Below are 17,157 nucleotides of genomic sequence, written 5' to 3'. Positions count from 1 at the left end.
AGTAAACTCACAGTCCATTAGCTTCCTAGGTGAAGGATGCCTTAGTGTCTTTATTAAAGCAAATCTTTGATGTGCTGTAACGATGTTGGTTCTGCCGGGACCCAACTGAGAGTGCCAATTCAGGAAAAATTGCTTAAAGCAGGGCAGTTACAGCCCAAGGCTGGGGTTTCTATGCACACCAAGGCAAACCATACTAGCCAAACAGAGAAGACTTTGGTTTTACCCCACTGGTTAACCACAAGTCACACAAGCAATTCCCTTAGACACTCCAGTTTCCCAGTATCACCACCAATGCCACTCGTTATGGGGACAGATGGTTATGAAAACCAGTACCCCAGTAAAAGAAAAAAGGTTCTCTCGATCCCAAAGGACCAAGCCCCAGACCCAGGTCAATATACAAGTTAGATCTTACCCACAAATCACGCTGTTGCCAATCCTTTAGAATCTAAAATCTAAAGGTTTATTCATAAAAGGAAAAAGATATAGATGAGAGCTAGAATTGGTTAAATGGAATCAGTTACATACAGTAATGGCAAAGTTCTTGGTTCAGGCTTGCAGCAGTGGTAGAATAAACTGCAGGTTCAAATCAAGTCTCTGGAGTACATCCACAGCTGGGATGGGTCTTTCAGCCCTTGGTTCAAAGCTTCAATGTAGCAAAGTCCCTCCAGAAGTATGAAGCAGGACTGAAGACAAGATGGAGGAGCTACAGCAGCTTTTTATATTCTCTTGCCATGTGGTCTCTGCTTTTTTTGTTCCAAAGACAAGCTGTCCCTCACATGGCCTGGAAAAACCTCAGAGTTCTGTCCATAGGCATGTCCCTGCACACCTTCCTGAGTCACAAGGCGTGTCTGCCTTCTCTCAATGGGTCAACTGTACAGCTGATGCTCCTTAATGGGCCATCAAGCAGGCTAGGCAGAGCTGACGCCAACTTGTCTGCGGTGTCACCCAGAAGCATAAGTTTGAAATACAGACAGTATAGAGCCAATTTTCATAACGTCAACTATAAAAATCATACATACATACAGATAGCAAACCATAACCTTGTCTGAGACACCTCATTTGACCCCCTTTATATAAGATTTGGTGCCACTGCAGGACTTGGTTGCAACAATGATCTATACGGTCCCAGTTCAAGTGCATAATGTCACACGTGCACTTCAAGCATTGTTCTCCCTGCCCACTGTTTGCTTCTTCCTATTGCTTTTTCCTCTCTGAAGCCTTTGCAACCCTTTGTCTGCATTCCGTTCAGCTGGCTGAGAGAAGACCCAATGTGAAGCAGACAATACTTAATTTCCATGTAAGCAGCTAGACAGAAACATTTCTTGACTGACGGAAAAACTGTTTTTTCACCTTTGCGGATGACCAGTCCCCTAGACTTGACCTAGAGAACATAATTTTCAGTGTATGTACATAACTTCTTACGGAACCTCTGTACATGCGTTTTCCGATACTGATGAAGAGTGCAACACTGGCTTTTGTTTTTGACCTTGCACGGCACTCTTTGGTGAACTAGAAGTTATGTACCAGATCCAGGAGATCCCCATAAGCCCTGTGCACCCCCTCTGTGCACCTTGCTAGTTGGCAAGAAGAGATTATTGTGTCACACAGATAAACACCCATGGACATGTAATGAAGAGAGAGGTCAAGCCCCCAAGAGCTTATGCTCTGAGAATGTCCAGAGGGCTAGCAGGACAAACAGCTGGGGCAGCACAAAGTACTAGCAATGTACATGGCCCCAGGCTTGGCTGATGTCCCTCTCATGGGAGAGCTATGCACAGTGGGAGACAGCAGCTCTGCATCCTGGTGTGGCTGGGGGTGGGGGGGGATTGATATGGTCCTGAAGGGATCCTGGCTGATAGAGCGCTTTGTAATGTCCAGAAAGCAGGATGAGGTGGCACCTATAGTCGAGTGGGGAGGAGGCTGGGGCTGCTCCTGCAGAAACAGTCCTGACAGTATCCCTGCTGATTGCCCCCAGCAGTACCATCCCTGGTGCCCGTGGCTGGGTCTCCAGGGGGTTAATGCCATTCTCCAGGCCAGGGCACAGTAGCCTTTCCTTTCCCACAGGTCTGGGGAGGGAGGCCCCTATAGTAAGGGGGGGCTCAGCCCTGGGAGTGACCCCATGGCACAGACATTTCTGGACACATTCTAAAGCAGAGGGAGATGGGGAGTTATTTTTCCCTGTGTCTTTTTCTGGCTGGGAGCGTCAGTTGTTCCAGGCCTGGCTCCTCATCACCTCTCTTGGCATAGTGGCTCTCTCGCCAGTGCAGCCCCCAGCTTGCCAGCCCTGCAGACTGAATCCCTACCCAGAGCAGGCCCCGCCAAGGCAGTGCCAGAGCTGGCTTCCCCCATGAGCTGCCAGGGAAGGACCCTCCCTTGGGGGAGGGTATGCAGCCCAGCTGGGGGGTAATTAGCGACAACTGTGGTGGTGGGCACTGGACGGAGGACCACCACCTCACTTCCCAAAGGGCTACTCTGGCGTGGTGCCCAGCTTTAGGCTCAGCTTGAGAGATGGTTTTGGAAGCCTAAGTGTTTCCCTTCAGTGGGCTCCCGGCTCTGTCGAGAGCCTTCATGCTGCTGACCTCAGCCTGGCTGTCTGTCTCTCCTTCCTCTAGAAACAGGCATAGTCCAGTCCCTGAGGACTGTCATTCTGGGCCCAACTTCCATACAGGTGGCCTGGAACATTATCCGCGATGCCCGTGGTTACCGGCTGGAGTGGAGAAGAGCAACAGGTGGGCTGGCCAGGTACCCAGGGCAGGGGGTGGGGAAGGCTACTGGAGAGGCTGAAATGCCCTGTGTCTGCGTGGGGGTAGGGTGATAGATCCCCACTCCTCATCTCCACAGGCTCAGCTGGGCTCCAAGTCTGGCTCACAGACCGGTCGGGTTTAGGGGAATCCAGCTGCTGGTGCAGGAGTTCCTGGGAGGACGAAGGGGAGGAGTTGTGCTGAGATTCAGGGCTGGGAAGCAGCAAGTGACTGCCTCATTTCCGCCCCCCCCCATCCCATTCTGGTTCTCAGGTGCTGAGCCCCGACAGACTGTGTCCCTGCCCACCAACATCAACAGCTACCAGCTCGCTGGCCTGCAGCCGGCCACAGACTATCGCATCACCCTATACACCCTGTATGAAGGGAAGGAGGTGGCCACACCTGTAACCATCTCCCAGACAGGTGAGTGAATGCCCCTGGGCCCACCTGGGTGGAGTGGGCAGAGGAGGGATCCCAGAGCCTGGAGGTGCCCAGTGCACCATGCAAGTGGCTCTGTGACATCCTACCAGCATTTTTTGGGGTGGGTAGCCCTCCAAGTGAGTGACATCCCCAGCACAGGCTCGCCCCGCTCACCCCGCTGGGCTGTGGCCTGGCAGCATGGGTGGGGTCATTGCTGAATGCTGGGCCCCCTGCCAGGCCCAGACTGCATGGGGCTGAAAGACCCGCCCCCTTCCCTAGAACCTACAGTCAAAGAGGAGCGTGAGCATGCTGAAAAACTCATGAAGCTGCAGAACCAGAGGGGCGGTCGCATCTTTTTACAGGACATCAAGAAACCAGATCGTGATGATTGGGAGAATGGGTTGACAGCAATGGAGTGTGCCTTGCACCTGGAAAACAATGTGAACCAGTCACTCCTTGATCTGCACAAGCTGGCAACTGACAAGAATGACCCTCATTTGTGTGACTTCTTTGACTGTAGGGCTCTTTGACTGTAGGGCCCTTTGACTGTAGGTTTTCAAAGGAAGCGACTTGGGTGCTGGGCAATCAGTGATCAAACAGATCCCTGCCCTGCCCTTTCCCCTACACTGGAGCCTCCGTCCATGCAACAGCGGGGGTGCCAGGAACCCCATGGACTGAGCGAGGGCAGGATTTCCTGGCCCTGCCAGGCCTGCTCTGACTGTTCCATAGGTCTGTGGTACCCTGCCCCCTCCTTCCAGTGCTCCTTGGTGTACCCAGGCTGTGCCTGCCCAGCTGTGAGCCATGGCCGTAGCACTGTCTTGTCTTGCAGGAGCAGAGCCCCCAGTGGGCAGCATTTCTGACCTGCGGGTCATTGATACTGTGGGGAAGAGGATCCGGCTGGCCTGGACTGGGGTCCCAGGTGCCACTGAGTACAAGATTGTGCTGCGCAGCTCCCAGGGTGAGTCTCCAGCAGGGAGCCAGTGCTTGGGGGCCACAGGGGAGTTGTGGCTGCAGGCTGAAGCTCCAGACCCATCCAGAGCTGACTCTCTGGAGTGCCACCTGCCTCCTGACTGGCATCTGAGGCTCAGTGGTGGGGGGACTGGGACAGGCCAGAGCACCTTGCACTTGTCAGGCCACAGCTGAATTGTGTGACACAGAGCTGATGCCACGAACTGGGAGCATATGTTCACAAACCCATGCTCAGTAGTGGGGGGAGTTACCAGTCCCCAGTCCACTAGCCCCAGCTGCTCTAGCCACCCCTGGCCTGGCATTCCTCCAGAGCACCATTGGCTGGGTACCTACTAGTGTGGCCACCCTCTGCTGGGTGATATGGAATGGCATGTGTGATTCCAGGCCATGCAAGTGGGCTCTGAGGGAAGTGCGCTCATCCTGCCCATTGGACGAGACGTGTGCATGTAGTGGGGAAGGAGTGGTACCTGCTCCCACTCTGCTCTCCAGCCCAGTCAGCTCCCCAGTCAGGAGTCTGTGCCCAAAGGATGAGGATCAGCCTGGTTTGGCCTGTGGGTGGGGGTTCAGTGCTTTGTACCTCGGTCTGAGGGTAGCAGGGATGTCACAGAGGGACTCTGACATAGCTGATGTGACATCAGAGCTGGCGGGAGCCCTGAGCCTCCCCATTCCTGTCACCCCGGCAGATGGCACTGACAGGACCAGGCAGATCCCAGGCACCCAGACCATGCTGGAGCTCGAGGACCTGAGAGAGGAGGTCACCTATGTAGTGCGTGTGTCAGCCCTGATTGGCAGGCGTGAAGGCAGTGCCGTCCCCATCAGTGTCCGGATCGGTGAGTGCCAGCTAGCCTGGGTGGGTGGGACCTGAGGCCCCAGGGAGGATAAGCTGGAGTGAGTGTTCTCCTCCCATGGAGCTGGCCCGAGGCAGTCAGATGGGATTTCTTACTAGCAACCCTCCGGGCTCTGACTGGGGCATGGGTGGGAGATGGCCTTTGTCCCTTCACACAGGGGTCGATCCTTCTTTCCCCAACTCCTTTCCCATGCTCCCTCCCCCAGCAGCAGGCTGAGCAGTCATCAGCTGGCATTCAGCACAGCTGGCAGTGTCTCTCTAGAACAGACACCCAGGGGTGCTCATGAGCCCTGCATGCTGCACCCATCCCCACTCTACAAGCCGTGCATGCTATGTCCGATATTACCCCCATTCCAAGGGCCTGGTCGCTGCATCTCCCTTGCCCAGGGGCTGGGAATGCTCCCTTTCCCCTGGGGCAGTCATGCCTGCTCCCCCAGCAGGCTTTGGTCCCGGCCCCTTGGGCTCGCTCTGACTGGGGTGTTCCCTTGTGTTTTTATGGCAGAGCCGTCAGTGAGCAGCGTGTCCAACCTGCAAGTGGTGCCTGTGGGTGTGGGCCGTGTGCGGCTTCTGTGGAGTGCCATACCCAGGGCCACTGAGTACAAGTTGGTGATCACCAACAGGCAGGGTAAGAGCTGGCCTGCAGAGTGTGGGCATGGGTGTTGGATAGGCTGTGGTATGGGGGCCATACCTGCTGGTACCCACTTCTCCACCTGGCAGAGCTCTGCTTTGCAGGGGTGTCTGCTGAGGCACCTGGAGGGACGTCAGTGGAACATGGATAAAAGGTGGGCAGCATGGGGGGCTGTGACTGAGCAGGGCAGAGGGGCAAGGGCCTGTAGGCAGCTGTGACTGGGCAGGGCGGAGAGGTTGGGAGTTATGAGGGGGAGCAGGACATGGCTGCGGGTGGCTGTGAGAGGGGTTTTTGTACTGGGCGAGCCTGCCATGCACCAGTACATTAGGGCCATCTCCCCTGGGAGCGTCAGGGTATCTGAGAGCCCTTCCCCGTGCCACAGTAGCCATGCTGTGGGAGCCTCGCTCCCTCCTGGGGCACAGAGGCTGACTCCCCAGTGCTCTCCCTTGCTGCAGATGGCTCAGAGGAGACCAGGCGCATCCCCGGCAACCGGAATTTCTTTGAGCTGCAGGATTTGAACGAAAGAGTCACATACCTGGTGCAGGTGACAACCCTGGTGGGCAGCCAGGAGAGTGACCCTGCCACTATCACTGTCCAACTGGGTACGTCTGCATGGGGACCCTGTGCAGGGGCACGGCTAGCACCTGGGTGGCACCAAGCTGGCTCAGCACTTGGGCTGAACGGTCCAGCTCTCCCAGCAAGCCTGCGAGGCTGGCTGTCACCACTGCGGGGCGTCCAGCTCTCTCAGTGAAGGCTCTGGGTATGCAGCCCTTGGTTAGCACCTGCATTTGTTCCTGCCCTCTGGCTGGGCTGATTGTGGGGACTGGGCATGACAGATGAATCTCTGGGGTCCAGGCTGACACTGTCTCCGGCCCTGCAGATCCCCCATCTGTGGGCAGCGTCACCAACCTGCGGGTGGCTGAGATCAGACCCAACCGGCTGAGGGTCACTTGGAGTGGGCTCCCTGGGGCGAGTGGCTACAAGTTGGCATGGCGGGCGAGTGATGGTAGGTGTACTGAATGCATGTGGGCTCAGGTGGGCCATTGAGGTGAGACTATCCAGACTGGCTCCTTGCCTTGGGAGATGCCCCTGTTACCCGTCTGCCTCTGCTAGGAGGCACTGAACTGCAGCATGATCTAGTGGTTAGAGCAGGGGACTGGTGTCTGTGCCTGGCTTCTTGCTTAGAGCTGGTGACAGGATCCCCCTTGCTCACTGGCAGCCCAGAGCTTGAAGTGCCTTTGGCCTGGGGTATGTTGCTGCCCCAAACTATTCTAGGGCCAGCTGGACTGGCTGTGCCATAGCTGGGAATAAGCTACAGCCTCACAGAGCAGATCCTGCTGCCGGAGGTTTGCAAGCCAGTGCCTGCTGCAGGCAGGGTGGGGCTTGGTTTGGCCATTCCATGCTTGGTGGCCTGTGCTTGGCTAACCCACCATTCATTGTTTGAGGAGACTCCATCCTGCTCTCCCATCTCCCTGGGGAGAGCACAGACTGGAATCCTGGCCCCTGCTGCTTCCAGATTGGTGGCTCACCTCCAAATGGCAGCTGCTGTTGCCATTCCCTCCCCGCTGGATTGGATGCGGCCATGAAATGCTGGCCGTGGTCCTCCCTGGTTGTTGCAGCATCTTGGCCTAGCGTGTCCCTCCTGCAGCATCTTAGCCCGCTCCGCCCTCCCAGACCTACCCTGCCTATGAAATCCGACCCCTGCAGCTTGTTTCTCTCCCCCAGGCCAGGAGATCTCCCGGGTCCTGCCAGCCGACAGGACCTCCTTCAGCATTGAGGAGCTGCAGGCTGGGGCCGTCTATGTCATTGGGGTCTCGACCCTGGTTGGCAGCAGGGAAGGCAGCCCTGTCACCATTGCGGCTAGAACAGGTGAGGCCTCGCCTGGCCCCAGGGTGCAGCTCCTCCCTGCCCCTTGTGGTTCTGTGCGATACTGATCTCTTAGTAACCCAGGCCTCCTGTGTGCCCTCTGTCACAGCTCCGGAGCAGGTGGGGATGGTCTCCAGCCTCAGGATCCTCTCGTCCAGGAGCAATGTTGTCCGGGTCACCTGGGTTGGAGTGCCTGGAGCAACAGCCTACAAGGTGGTGTGGAGCCGTCGAGATGGTAATGTACCCAGCCAGGTCAACACAATGCCTGTGTTGCCCACACCTCCAGACCTCTGCCCAGCTCTGTCCTGGCTGTGCTGGGAGCTCTGGGAATCCCATGGTTGCCCTGGCCTGCAGATCCCATCACACCACTCCTCTTACGCTCTAAGGACAGAGGGCCTTTGCCTCCAGCCCTGGAGTCTCTTCTCTCTGCCATTATCTGACTGGCCCAAAGCTTGGAGTTGAGCATCATGAGATGAATCTCTCCCTCCCCTGATGAGATGGGATCACTCACTATCACCAGTTAGTGGAGAGCCTGGCTCTGCCCCCCCTCTGGGCAGCCAGAGCAAGGGTGGCATCCTTGCTGGCCCTGCCCCATCTGGGTGCCATGTTAACCCTCTGTTCCTTTGCAGGGGGCTCCGAGTCGAGCGAGGTGGTTTCTGGTGACACCAGCTCCTTTGACATTCTCAACCTGGAGGGTGGGGTCAGCTACACCGTGAAGGTCACAGCACTGATTGGCAACCGCGAGGGTGACCCTGTCTCCATCATCGTCACCACACGTAGGTGCTGATGCCTGGCCATGGGAGTCATGGATCCCTGCTGGGCTTAGACTGGGCTGTGGGTGGAGTTGGTGACTTCCATTGCCCAGGGTCCCCTGACCCTGGGCAGTGCCCTCCCAGCGGGATGTGGGCAGGGAACTGGAACTCCCATCTGCTCCTTGCTCTAAGATCTGTGGCCTGAGTTGGTGGGCAGTGCCTGTGGGAGCTGGAGGTGGTGATGCCTGTGCCACAGAATTAGCAGCAAATCTGCCCCAGCAAGAGTTGCCCATGCAGCCCAGAGAGCTCTTCTCAGGCCCTGTGACACAGCTCCGGCCCTGCCAGAACCTCTCCGATCCCTGACAGAAAGCTGAGGAACCCCGCCCAGTGCTCGCAAACTGCCCATGTGAGCCAGGACACCCAGGTCCCAGGGGGGAGCCTCTCTGTGCACCTGGCTTGACAGCTGCAGCGAGACCTCTACTCCCCTGACCCTGTCCCTCTGTGTTGCTGCCCCACAGCGGCAGAGGTGGCCCCAGCTCAGCCTGTGGGGAATCTGCGGGTGATTGACTCCTCGGAGCAGCGCATTCGCCTCACCTGGAGCTCGGCGCCGGGCAGCACCGGGTACCGCCTGAGCTGGAGGCCAGCAGATGGTGAGCTCCTTCCCCTCCTTCCCCGCAGCTCTCCTGGACCGCCCTGCCCATTTAACCCCGTCTCTCCCCTGGGGCAGGAGGGCCGGAGAGGAGCCAGCTGCTCGCCCCCAATGTCAACTCCTACGACATCGAAGGCCTGGAGGCGGGAAAGCGCTATGAGATCCGGATCACCAGCCTGGTGGGCAGCCAGGAGAGCGAGACTGTGGGCATTGCTGCCAACACTGGTATGGGCAACCCTCCCAAAGGCCAGCCCCGTCTCACCCAGCCCAGGGTCTGAGGGCCTGGAAGGGAACCTCCGACCACGGCTGTTCATTGGCATGTCATCAGGGGGCGGGATGGGACAGGTTTTGCCCTCTCTGGAGTCTGAGACAACCTTGCAGGCTTAGAAGCCGTCTCTCTTAAGGGGAGTCCAGTTCTGCTCCCTGGAGACCCTGTCTGGCTGAGCAGTGTCTGGAGCCAGGGGGCCACCCTGTGGTGAAATGCAGAACTGTGCTTCCCCGACCCCTCCTCCCTTGCCTGATGGGTTGGGTTTGCTCCCCACGCCCTCACCAACTGTTGATAGGGGGTTGGGGTGACACCAGTCCCTTGGGCTGGAGTGGGAGGCACACTCTACCCCCATTCTTTCCTGCCCTTCCAGCACCTCTGGGCCGAGTCACCAGTTTCCGGGTGACGGAGACCCGAGATGATTCTGTGACCTTGGCCTGGACTCCGGCTCCAGGGGCCACTGGCTACCTCCTCACCTGGAAGCTACCCCAAGGTAATGAACAGATTTCCAGCACGGCTGCCTCTGGAGCTGCAGAGCTACAGCAGGGACCCCTAGAGCCTGCATGGAGCTGTGCCCCATGGCTGCCTGAAGAAAGGGCCCCCCTGAAGAGATAGGAACCCCCCTTCCGTGCTGGGCCACAGCTAGCCCCCTGCTCTGGGATTCCCTTGCTCGCCCAGAACAAGCTCTGCAGAAGTCCTGGCTAAGGCTGTGCAAAGCCCTAGAGGAAACCCAGGCTCAAGGCCAGCGAACTGAAGTGAGATTGGGGCTCAGCCCCCCCTTAGTGGGCAGGAGCCCAACTCCCCCAGCTGGCAGCCTGCTCCAGACAGGCCAGGTCACTGCTGGGAATGGGGACCTGCTGGGGGGTCGCTCTGGGGCAGGGTGGATGGGGTGGAGCTCTCTGGCCTGAGCCCAGTCTGGAAAAAGGGTTTCTGTTTCCATTGCTGTGGGATCCTTGACCATCCCCAGTTCAAATACCCCTTCAAAGGGAGACAGCACTGAGCAGAGAGGTGGGGGGCAGAGGGGATGGGTAGCAGGGCTCACACATCTCCCTCGGACCCTGTCTATGCTGAGGTCCCTTGTCCCTGTTTGGGTTAGAGGGAGGCGAGACACAGAGGACACTGCACGGGTCAGCAACTTCCCACCAGGTGTCGGGGCTGCAGCTGGGGCACAGATACCTCTTCACCATCCGGCCGCTGTTTGGGAGCGCCAGGGGCGTGGAGTCCACCCTCACCGACCGCACAGGTACGGGACAGCCTGGCTGGCTCCCAAGACCAGTTCGGCTGTGGGAGGGGTAGGGACTGGGCTGTGGGGCCTTGCCCCATTGGGGCACTTAGTGGTTTGGGGCTCAGCCTGGTCGCTGCTGGGACAGGGGCTCTCACTAGCCAGCTGGCATCTCCGCATGGCAGTGAGGCCTCAACTGGAGCCTGACCTCTCTGCTACCACTTGGGTCTTTTTGGTGGCTGTGGAGGCTTCCTCAGCACTCACTGCCCCTGATCCTGAGCAGTGGGGCAGCAGGCAGGAGCCTGCCCTGCACACAGGGGAGTGGCCCTCCAGAGCAGAGGTGCGGGGAGCAGCTCCTCTGTCAAGCCTGCCCCCAGGAGCTGAGCTGCCCTGGGCTTTTCTTCCTGTCCCACTGCCGCTCAAGGGCTCCCTCATCTCCTTCTCCTGTGCAGTTTGCAGGGATGCTCGTGGTGACATCATCTTCCTAGTGCATGGCACCCGGGACAGTGCCTACAGCGCCGAGGCCGTCCGTGCCCTGCTCTCCAACACCGTCTCAGCGCTGGGCCAGCTGGGTCCTGATGCCGCCCAGGTACTGGGGGGCAGGGCTGGCCTGGGAGCAGAGCTCTGGTTCTCTCCACTGATGTGGAGGGGTGGAACGTGCACCCTGCACACATACCCCTTGTTCCTCCACCTGCCCTGGGGGCTGCCTTGAGCCATCCTGCGTCTCCCCTTCCCCTGCCCTGGGGCTGGTCCCACCCCGTCCTGGGACCACATCATGGCTGTGATCTCAGTGGCCTGGCCGACCTCTTGCTTTCTTCCCCAGGTGGGCCTGGTGATCTACAGCTACCGCAGCGTCCCGTGGGTCCTGCTGAATCGCTCCAGTGACCTGGACACTGTCCTGGAGCGGATCCGCACCATGCGCTACGAGGAGCCCAGCGGCAACGCTCTGGGTAAGAGGCACTGCGCCTGCAGCCTGGGCTCCCCCGTGGAGCCCCACGGTGCCTGCTGTGGGGTGGGAGTGATGCCAGCTTTGGATGTCATGCTTCTTCGATGCCACAGTGCCAGGGGATGAGGACAGAACACTGTCTGGGGGAGGGGCAGGAAGGGAGGGGACCCTGTACTTCGAGAGCCCTATGCAATGGCGGGTTGGACTCTGCAACCCCAGGCCATGGGAACACCTTCCCAGTTGGCTGGGGTCCCGCTCTGGAGTTAACCTTGGGTGGGGGTGAGTGGTGATAGGGAAGGGGATGGAGGTGGCGGGGCCCTATGTGGGCTGAGATAGACGTGGCATCAAACCTGCTTGGTAGTGATACCCTTTCTCTCTGCAGGAGCTGCCATCAACTTTGCCAGGACCTACATGCTGAGCCGCAGTGCAGGGCGCCGGCCTGGTGTGCCAGGGGTGCTGGTGGTGCTGGCAGACAGCCCCTCTGGTGACGATGCCATTGGGCCGGCCAGGGAGATCAAGGCGGCAGGTGAGAACTGGATCCCTGGAGCTGGGATGTGGCGTTTGAGCCAAGTGGAGAGGGTGGGATGGGTATCGCAGATCCACATGATTGGTGCTACACTCCCAGCTTTGGAACCCCTTCAGCATGCCAGTCCCGCTGCGGGTCTTGCTCTTTCTCCAGGGTAAGCCACTCGGCTTCACCACCTCCTTTGACTGGTCCTCAGTGCCTGCAGCTCTCCTCTTTCACACTGTTCAAGTCCAACTGAGACAGACCCCATGGGAGACTTGCGCGCTCTTGAGGGGATCAGTGCACCTCGCCAAGTGTTTGCAGTGATACTTCCACAGTTGGGTTAATTTGCTAACTGGAGCACAGCGTAGGAAGGCCTTAGGGTAGTCTAGAGAACTGAAGGTTAAAGCACAGACCATTCTGGTTAGTCGAGAACCCAACCAAGCTGTAGTGACCCCTTGGTTCAAGCTGTGTCTGTCTCCCTCTGTCTGATCTTCTCCATCAGACCCCAGGTGAGAGCCTAGACTCCTTCCAGCCACCAGCTCTGATCCCCCACCTCACTCCTTCCCAGTCCTTTGTTCTCGCCCTAAGGAGATGCTGTTCAGCCTCCCTAAAGAGAGGCAGGAAAATCCAGCTCCCTCTGGGTCATTGGGTGCTAAGTGCCAGTGTCTGAGCAATTGGATTTGACATTGTCTTCCCAGATGCTCCACTGATATAGGGCATAAATCCCAGACAGCTAAGCGCCATTCACATCTATGTCTTAGCCTGCTCTGAGAGCAAACAGTCCTTTTCTACCCACTAGATAACAATTCAGCATATAGGGGAAACTGAGGCACCAGCCAGGCTCATAAAAGTATTATAAAATGTTCCCACTTTGTCACATCAGGCAATAGCTGGGGGGCAGGGGAAGGTGTGGGGAAGAAGGGAGAGGGCAGGCTGGTAGGGAAGGAGTTTACAATCGTGGGAAGGAAGGGGTGTGTGTGGGGAGTGACAGGAAAGGAGGGGATTGTGTGGGAACCCTCTCCCTCTCCCCTTTAAGGCTGGGTTGGTCAAAGCCCCTGCTCAGGGCAGTTTGCCGGGGTGCCGGAGCCTCTAACCCGTTTCCCTTCACCCCCCTGAGTGGTGGGTCCAGGGTGGTTAGTGCCAGGCTGGCCCCCCTGAGGCTCCTTTCTGCCCTGTGTAGGGATCCAGGTGCTGGCGGTGGGCATGGACGGGGCGGATCGCGAGCAGCTGCGCCGCATTGTCACCAGTGAAGACCCGCGCCATGTTTTCTATGCCAAGGATTCGAGGGCCGGCCTGTCAGAGCTGGAGGACAGGCTCGCCAGCACCCTCTGCAGGGTGACTGTCATGGACAGGGTAAGAGGGGAGAGCGGCCCGCAAGGGGGACGCTGCCTTCTGCCCCAGGTAGGGTTGCCAACTCTCCTGGTTTTGCTGGGAGTCTCCCAGAATCGGCCTCTATCTCCTGGAGGCTACTGAAGCCAAACTGGGAGATTTTTAAGTCCAGTGGCGCAGCAGGGCTAAGGCTGCCCTGGCTCCGTGCTACTCCCGGAAGCAGCTGGCATGTCCCTGCAGCCCCTGGAGGGGAGGGTTCTCCATGTGCTGCCCCTGCCCCGAGCATTGACTGGGAACTGTGGCCAATGGGAGCTGCAGGGACAGTGCCTGCAAGCAGAGGCTGCACGCGGAGCCCCCTGCCCACCCCCACAGGGGCCGCAGGGATGTGCCAGCCGCTTCCGGGAGCAGTGTGGAGCCAGGGCAGGCAGAGCGCCTGCCTTTGCCCCGCTGCGCCTCCAACTGGGAGCTGCCTGAGGTAAGTGCCACCCCCTTCTGCACCCCAACCCCCTGCCCCAGCCCTGAGTCCCCTCCCGCATCCAAATTCCCTTCCAGAGCCTGCATCCCTCACCCCCTCCCACACCCCAATCCCCTGCCCCAGCTCTGAGTCTCCTCCTGGAGCCTGCAGCCTGCACCCCCTCCCACACCCCAGCCCCCTGCCCCAGCCTGGTGAAAGTGAGTGAAGGTGGGGGAGAGCAAGCGATGGAGGGATGGAGGATGGAATGAGCGGGACATGGCCCCAGAGAAGGGGTGGGGCCTTGGGGAAGGGGCGGGGAGGAGGGTGGGGCAAGAGTGTTTGGGTTTGTGTGATTAGATAATTGGCAACCCTAGCCCCAGGGTTGTCCCCAACTGCAGGCCCAGAGCTATCCTAGAGCCAGGTTGGAGCTGCTGTCGGGTGGGGCATAGGGAGCTGCAGGTGACTGAAGCCGTGGGGCTGGGGGCAGCTCTCCCCTTCCCCTGCACATGCAGCATCTCCATGGCCCATGTGTATAATGTCCCCCTGCAGGTGGGGGGGGTGCTGCTCCTTGCCCCAGGGGCTTGGCATGGGGTGGAGCTGACTTGGCTGCCCAAGGCCCTCTCTAATGCAGAACTCTTCCCCCTCAGCTGGAGCCCTGCACGGTGCAGTGTCCCAAGGTGAGTCCCACACCAGTCAGCACCTCTGCAGCTTCCTCCCACGAAGAGAGGGCTGCAGGAGAGCGACTGCAGATAGCCAGACTCCTCTTGGAGCTGGGGGGGGGAAGGGATGGGAGCCCTCCTGGAGCTGAAGGGATGGGCCGGCATGGAGTTATTGTGGGGGATCAGTGCAGTGAGCAGTGGGAGGGGAGGTAGCATGGAAGAACCAGGGTGCGTGAAAGGCCTGTTTGGGGCAGGGGAGTGTACTGGAGAGGGGACGGCAAAGAGGACTCCAGGCTCTGGTGAAGTGGGGAGTCAGGGAATATTGAGGTGCCCTTGGGAGGTGAGCAAACTCCTGGGGGAAGGGCATTCCACCCTCAGGTATGTCTGCAGAGGGAGTGGGCTGCTTCCAGCCCAGAGCCTTGGGCCACGAGGGTGGAGATGAGAGCGCCAGGCCCCTGGCCAGGAAGGTGGGGAGAGGTGGGTTGGGTGGTGGCTTTTCCCTGCCAGCTCTGCCTTGACTCCTAGTGCAGCCTGGCCAGCCCCATCACTGTCTGTGCTGCCCTGGGGAATGGCTGGGCCTAGGTGCAGGAGGTGGAGATGCTCATGGGTAGCTCTTCTGCCTGTTGCTGCACTGCCCCCTAACTGACCTCTTTGCTGTTTTGCTGCAGGGTGAGAAGGGGGAGCCTGGCCTGATTGTGAGTATTACAGGATTTGCTGGAGGGGTGCTGGGGTGCAGGGTGGGGGGGGGTCTGCTCCCCTCCCAGGGCGAGGCCACTTTGGTTTAGTGGCTTAGCGGATGGACTTGGAAGCTCTGACAGCTGATCAGCCTGCGTCTCGGGAGCAGGAATGGCCATTAATTCCTGTCTTTGTCTCTCTGTGCAGGGGCAGAAAGGACGTGTGGGGCAGCCTGGCCCCCCTGGAGACCCGGTAATACCCCCCTCTGTGTGTGGGCCCCTGGGCTGGGGGGACTGTGCTGCTGAGCTCTCCCTGCACTCAGTGTGGGTCAGGTGCAGACCCTGTGTTAGTGTCAGGACCTTTCCAAGGCGCAGGGCATGCCTGGACATAGGCTGGGATTGGGGAGCTCAGCTAAGGGATGCTGCCGCCGGCAGTCCCAGGGCCTCTGCGCAGTGGGGGCTCGTGTGAGGAGTAGCGCAGGGGCCTTTAGGGGGCCTTATTACAAATCCCGTGTCACCCCAGTAAGCAGGGAGGAGGACATCTAGGGACCCCTCCTTGGGCCTCCTGCTGCACTGAGCTCCTTAGGGGCCCTCATTGGCCTGTCCTGGGAAAGCTTCTTGTGGCAGCTAATCGTCCTGCCTCTTCTTTGGAGAGACGCAGAGAGCAGGAGATGGAGGCACTGCAGGATGATGGGCATAGAGGGGCCTCCCAAGGCCCCGAGCCTGCCCTTATCAGGGGGGATGCATCTCCACGTAATAACCCCATGTCATTTCTCCTTGGCTGTTTTCTCTCCTCTGTTCTTTCTAGGGCCTCAATGGGCTTCCAGGCCCCCCAGGACCAATGGGGCCCCCGGGTGCCCCAGGCGAGATCATCGAGCGGCCTGGCGAGAAGGGGGACAGAGTGAGTGAGTGCCCTTCACACCCCGCGCCAAGGGGGAGGGGCAAGGGCACTGGATGGCTGCATTGTAGGGGCAGAACATTCACTTTGTTCAACTCTGATCTCCTTTAGAGCCAGTGCCCTGAGGGTCCCTCTGGGTGCATCCTCCATGCCCATGTCCCCTGTGGAGCCCCGTGGTGTCCCTATTTGTGGCACGCATGCCCTTGAAGCCCACTGGCAGTGCTGGGCACGAGAGGCATGGGCAGCACTGAGTACAAGGCACTAGGCCCATTGACGGTGCAGGGTGCCAGTAGCACCAACAATGCTGGGCACAAGGCACTGAGCACCAGGCTCTTTGGTGGTGCTGAGTGCCAGGGGCACGGACAGGCTGGGTCAGAGGTACCGGGGCCATTGGCGGTGCTGGGTACCAAGGGCATGGACAGGCTGGGTCAGAGGTACTGGGGCCATTGGCGGTGCTGGGTACCAGGGGCATGGACAGGCTGGGTCAGAGGTACTGGGGCCATTGGTGGAGCTGGGTGCCAGGGGCACGGACAGCGCTGGGTCAGAGGTACTGGGGCCATTGGCGGTGCTGGGTACCGGGGCACGGACAGCGCTGGGTCAGAGGTACCGGAGCCATTGGCCGTGCTGGGTACCAGGGCACAGACAACGCTGGGTCAGAGGTACTAGGACCATTGGCAGTGCTGGGTACCAGGGCACAGACAGCGCTGGGTCAGAGGTACTGGAGCTATTGGTGATGCTGGGTACCAGGGGCATGGACAGGCTGGGTCAGAGGTACTAGGGCCATTGGCGGTGCTGGGGATGCAACTATCTTTCACAACCCCCCTTCTGGGGTTTCTCTGGCACTGGGACCCAGGATGGATCCTATCCCCATGGAATCCCTTAGGGAGCTAAAAGCAAGTCCAAATGGGGCTCTGTAGTGAGAGCTTTGACCAAATCCCAGCTGAGGGGATCCTCTAAGCCGAGATGCCCTGTCCCAAATTCAGCCCCTGGCGCGGCTCAGCACTCTTGGGTGACTTAGAACATAAATGGGTTTCACTCTGGGGCGTGAACCAGGCTGGGAATGGTGAGGCCAGTGGCCAGAGCAGAGCCAGGACCTGCTGGTTTATTCTCCTCTCTGTTCCCAGGGATTCCCAGGAGCGGATGGGATCCCAGGAAGCCCTGGTCGCCCTGGCAACTCTGGCTCCCCTGGCCAGCCGGTAAGTAATTCCTCCTAGTTCCTCCTCTTGGGCCATATTTATCATTGTTCTTTGCCTGCCGGGTGATTTACATCCCCCTTCTCATGATGCTTTGCAGCACTGAGCTATTACTTGACTTCATCCCATGTAACAAG

At 59.1% G+C, this 17,157-nt stretch overlaps 1 protein-coding gene across 8 annotated transcripts in view; it reads left to right on the top strand.

The window, feature by feature from the left end:
- COL7A1 (collagen type VII alpha 1 chain) overlaps positions 1-17,157 on the top strand; it is a 119,342-nt gene that overhangs the window by 34,368 nt on the left and 67,817 nt on the right. For all 8 annotated transcript variants that reach the window (XM_038410204.2, XM_043518881.1, XM_038410201.2 and 5 more), the window contains 23 exons: positions 2,613-2,729; positions 3,015-3,164; positions 3,991-4,119; positions 4,814-4,960; positions 5,480-5,602; positions 6,061-6,207; positions 6,486-6,611; positions 7,331-7,474; positions 7,581-7,706; positions 8,101-8,247; positions 8,742-8,873; positions 8,951-9,097; positions 9,511-9,630; positions 10,234-10,380; positions 10,812-10,948; positions 11,183-11,309; positions 11,688-11,831; positions 12,994-13,166; positions 14,244-14,273; positions 14,924-14,950; positions 15,138-15,182; positions 15,738-15,830; positions 16,952-17,023. In XM_038410204.2, the coding sequence (XP_038266132.1) occupies positions 2,613-2,729; positions 3,015-3,164; positions 3,991-4,119; positions 4,814-4,960; positions 5,480-5,602; positions 6,061-6,207; positions 6,486-6,611; positions 7,331-7,474; positions 7,581-7,706; positions 8,101-8,247; positions 8,742-8,873; positions 8,951-9,097; positions 9,511-9,630; positions 10,234-10,380; positions 10,812-10,948; positions 11,183-11,309; positions 11,688-11,831; positions 12,994-13,166; positions 14,244-14,273; positions 14,924-14,950; positions 15,138-15,182; positions 15,738-15,830; positions 16,952-17,023 (2,750 nt within the window). The remainder of the gene's footprint in view (positions 1-2,612; positions 2,730-3,014; positions 3,165-3,990; positions 4,120-4,813; positions 4,961-5,479; positions 5,603-6,060; positions 6,208-6,485; positions 6,612-7,330; positions 7,475-7,580; positions 7,707-8,100; positions 8,248-8,741; positions 8,874-8,950; positions 9,098-9,510; positions 9,631-10,233; positions 10,381-10,811; positions 10,949-11,182; positions 11,310-11,687; positions 11,832-12,993; positions 13,167-14,243; positions 14,274-14,923; positions 14,951-15,137; positions 15,183-15,737; positions 15,831-16,951; positions 17,024-17,157) is intronic.

The sequence above is a fragment of the Dermochelys coriacea genome, chromosome 7, assembly GCF_009764565.3.
Source record: "Dermochelys coriacea isolate rDerCor1 chromosome 7, rDerCor1.pri.v4, whole genome shotgun sequence".
In the NCBI taxonomy this organism is placed as follows: domain Eukaryota; kingdom Metazoa; phylum Chordata; order Testudines; family Dermochelyidae; genus Dermochelys; species Dermochelys coriacea.
This window is presented reverse-complemented; position numbering and strand designations above follow the sequence as displayed.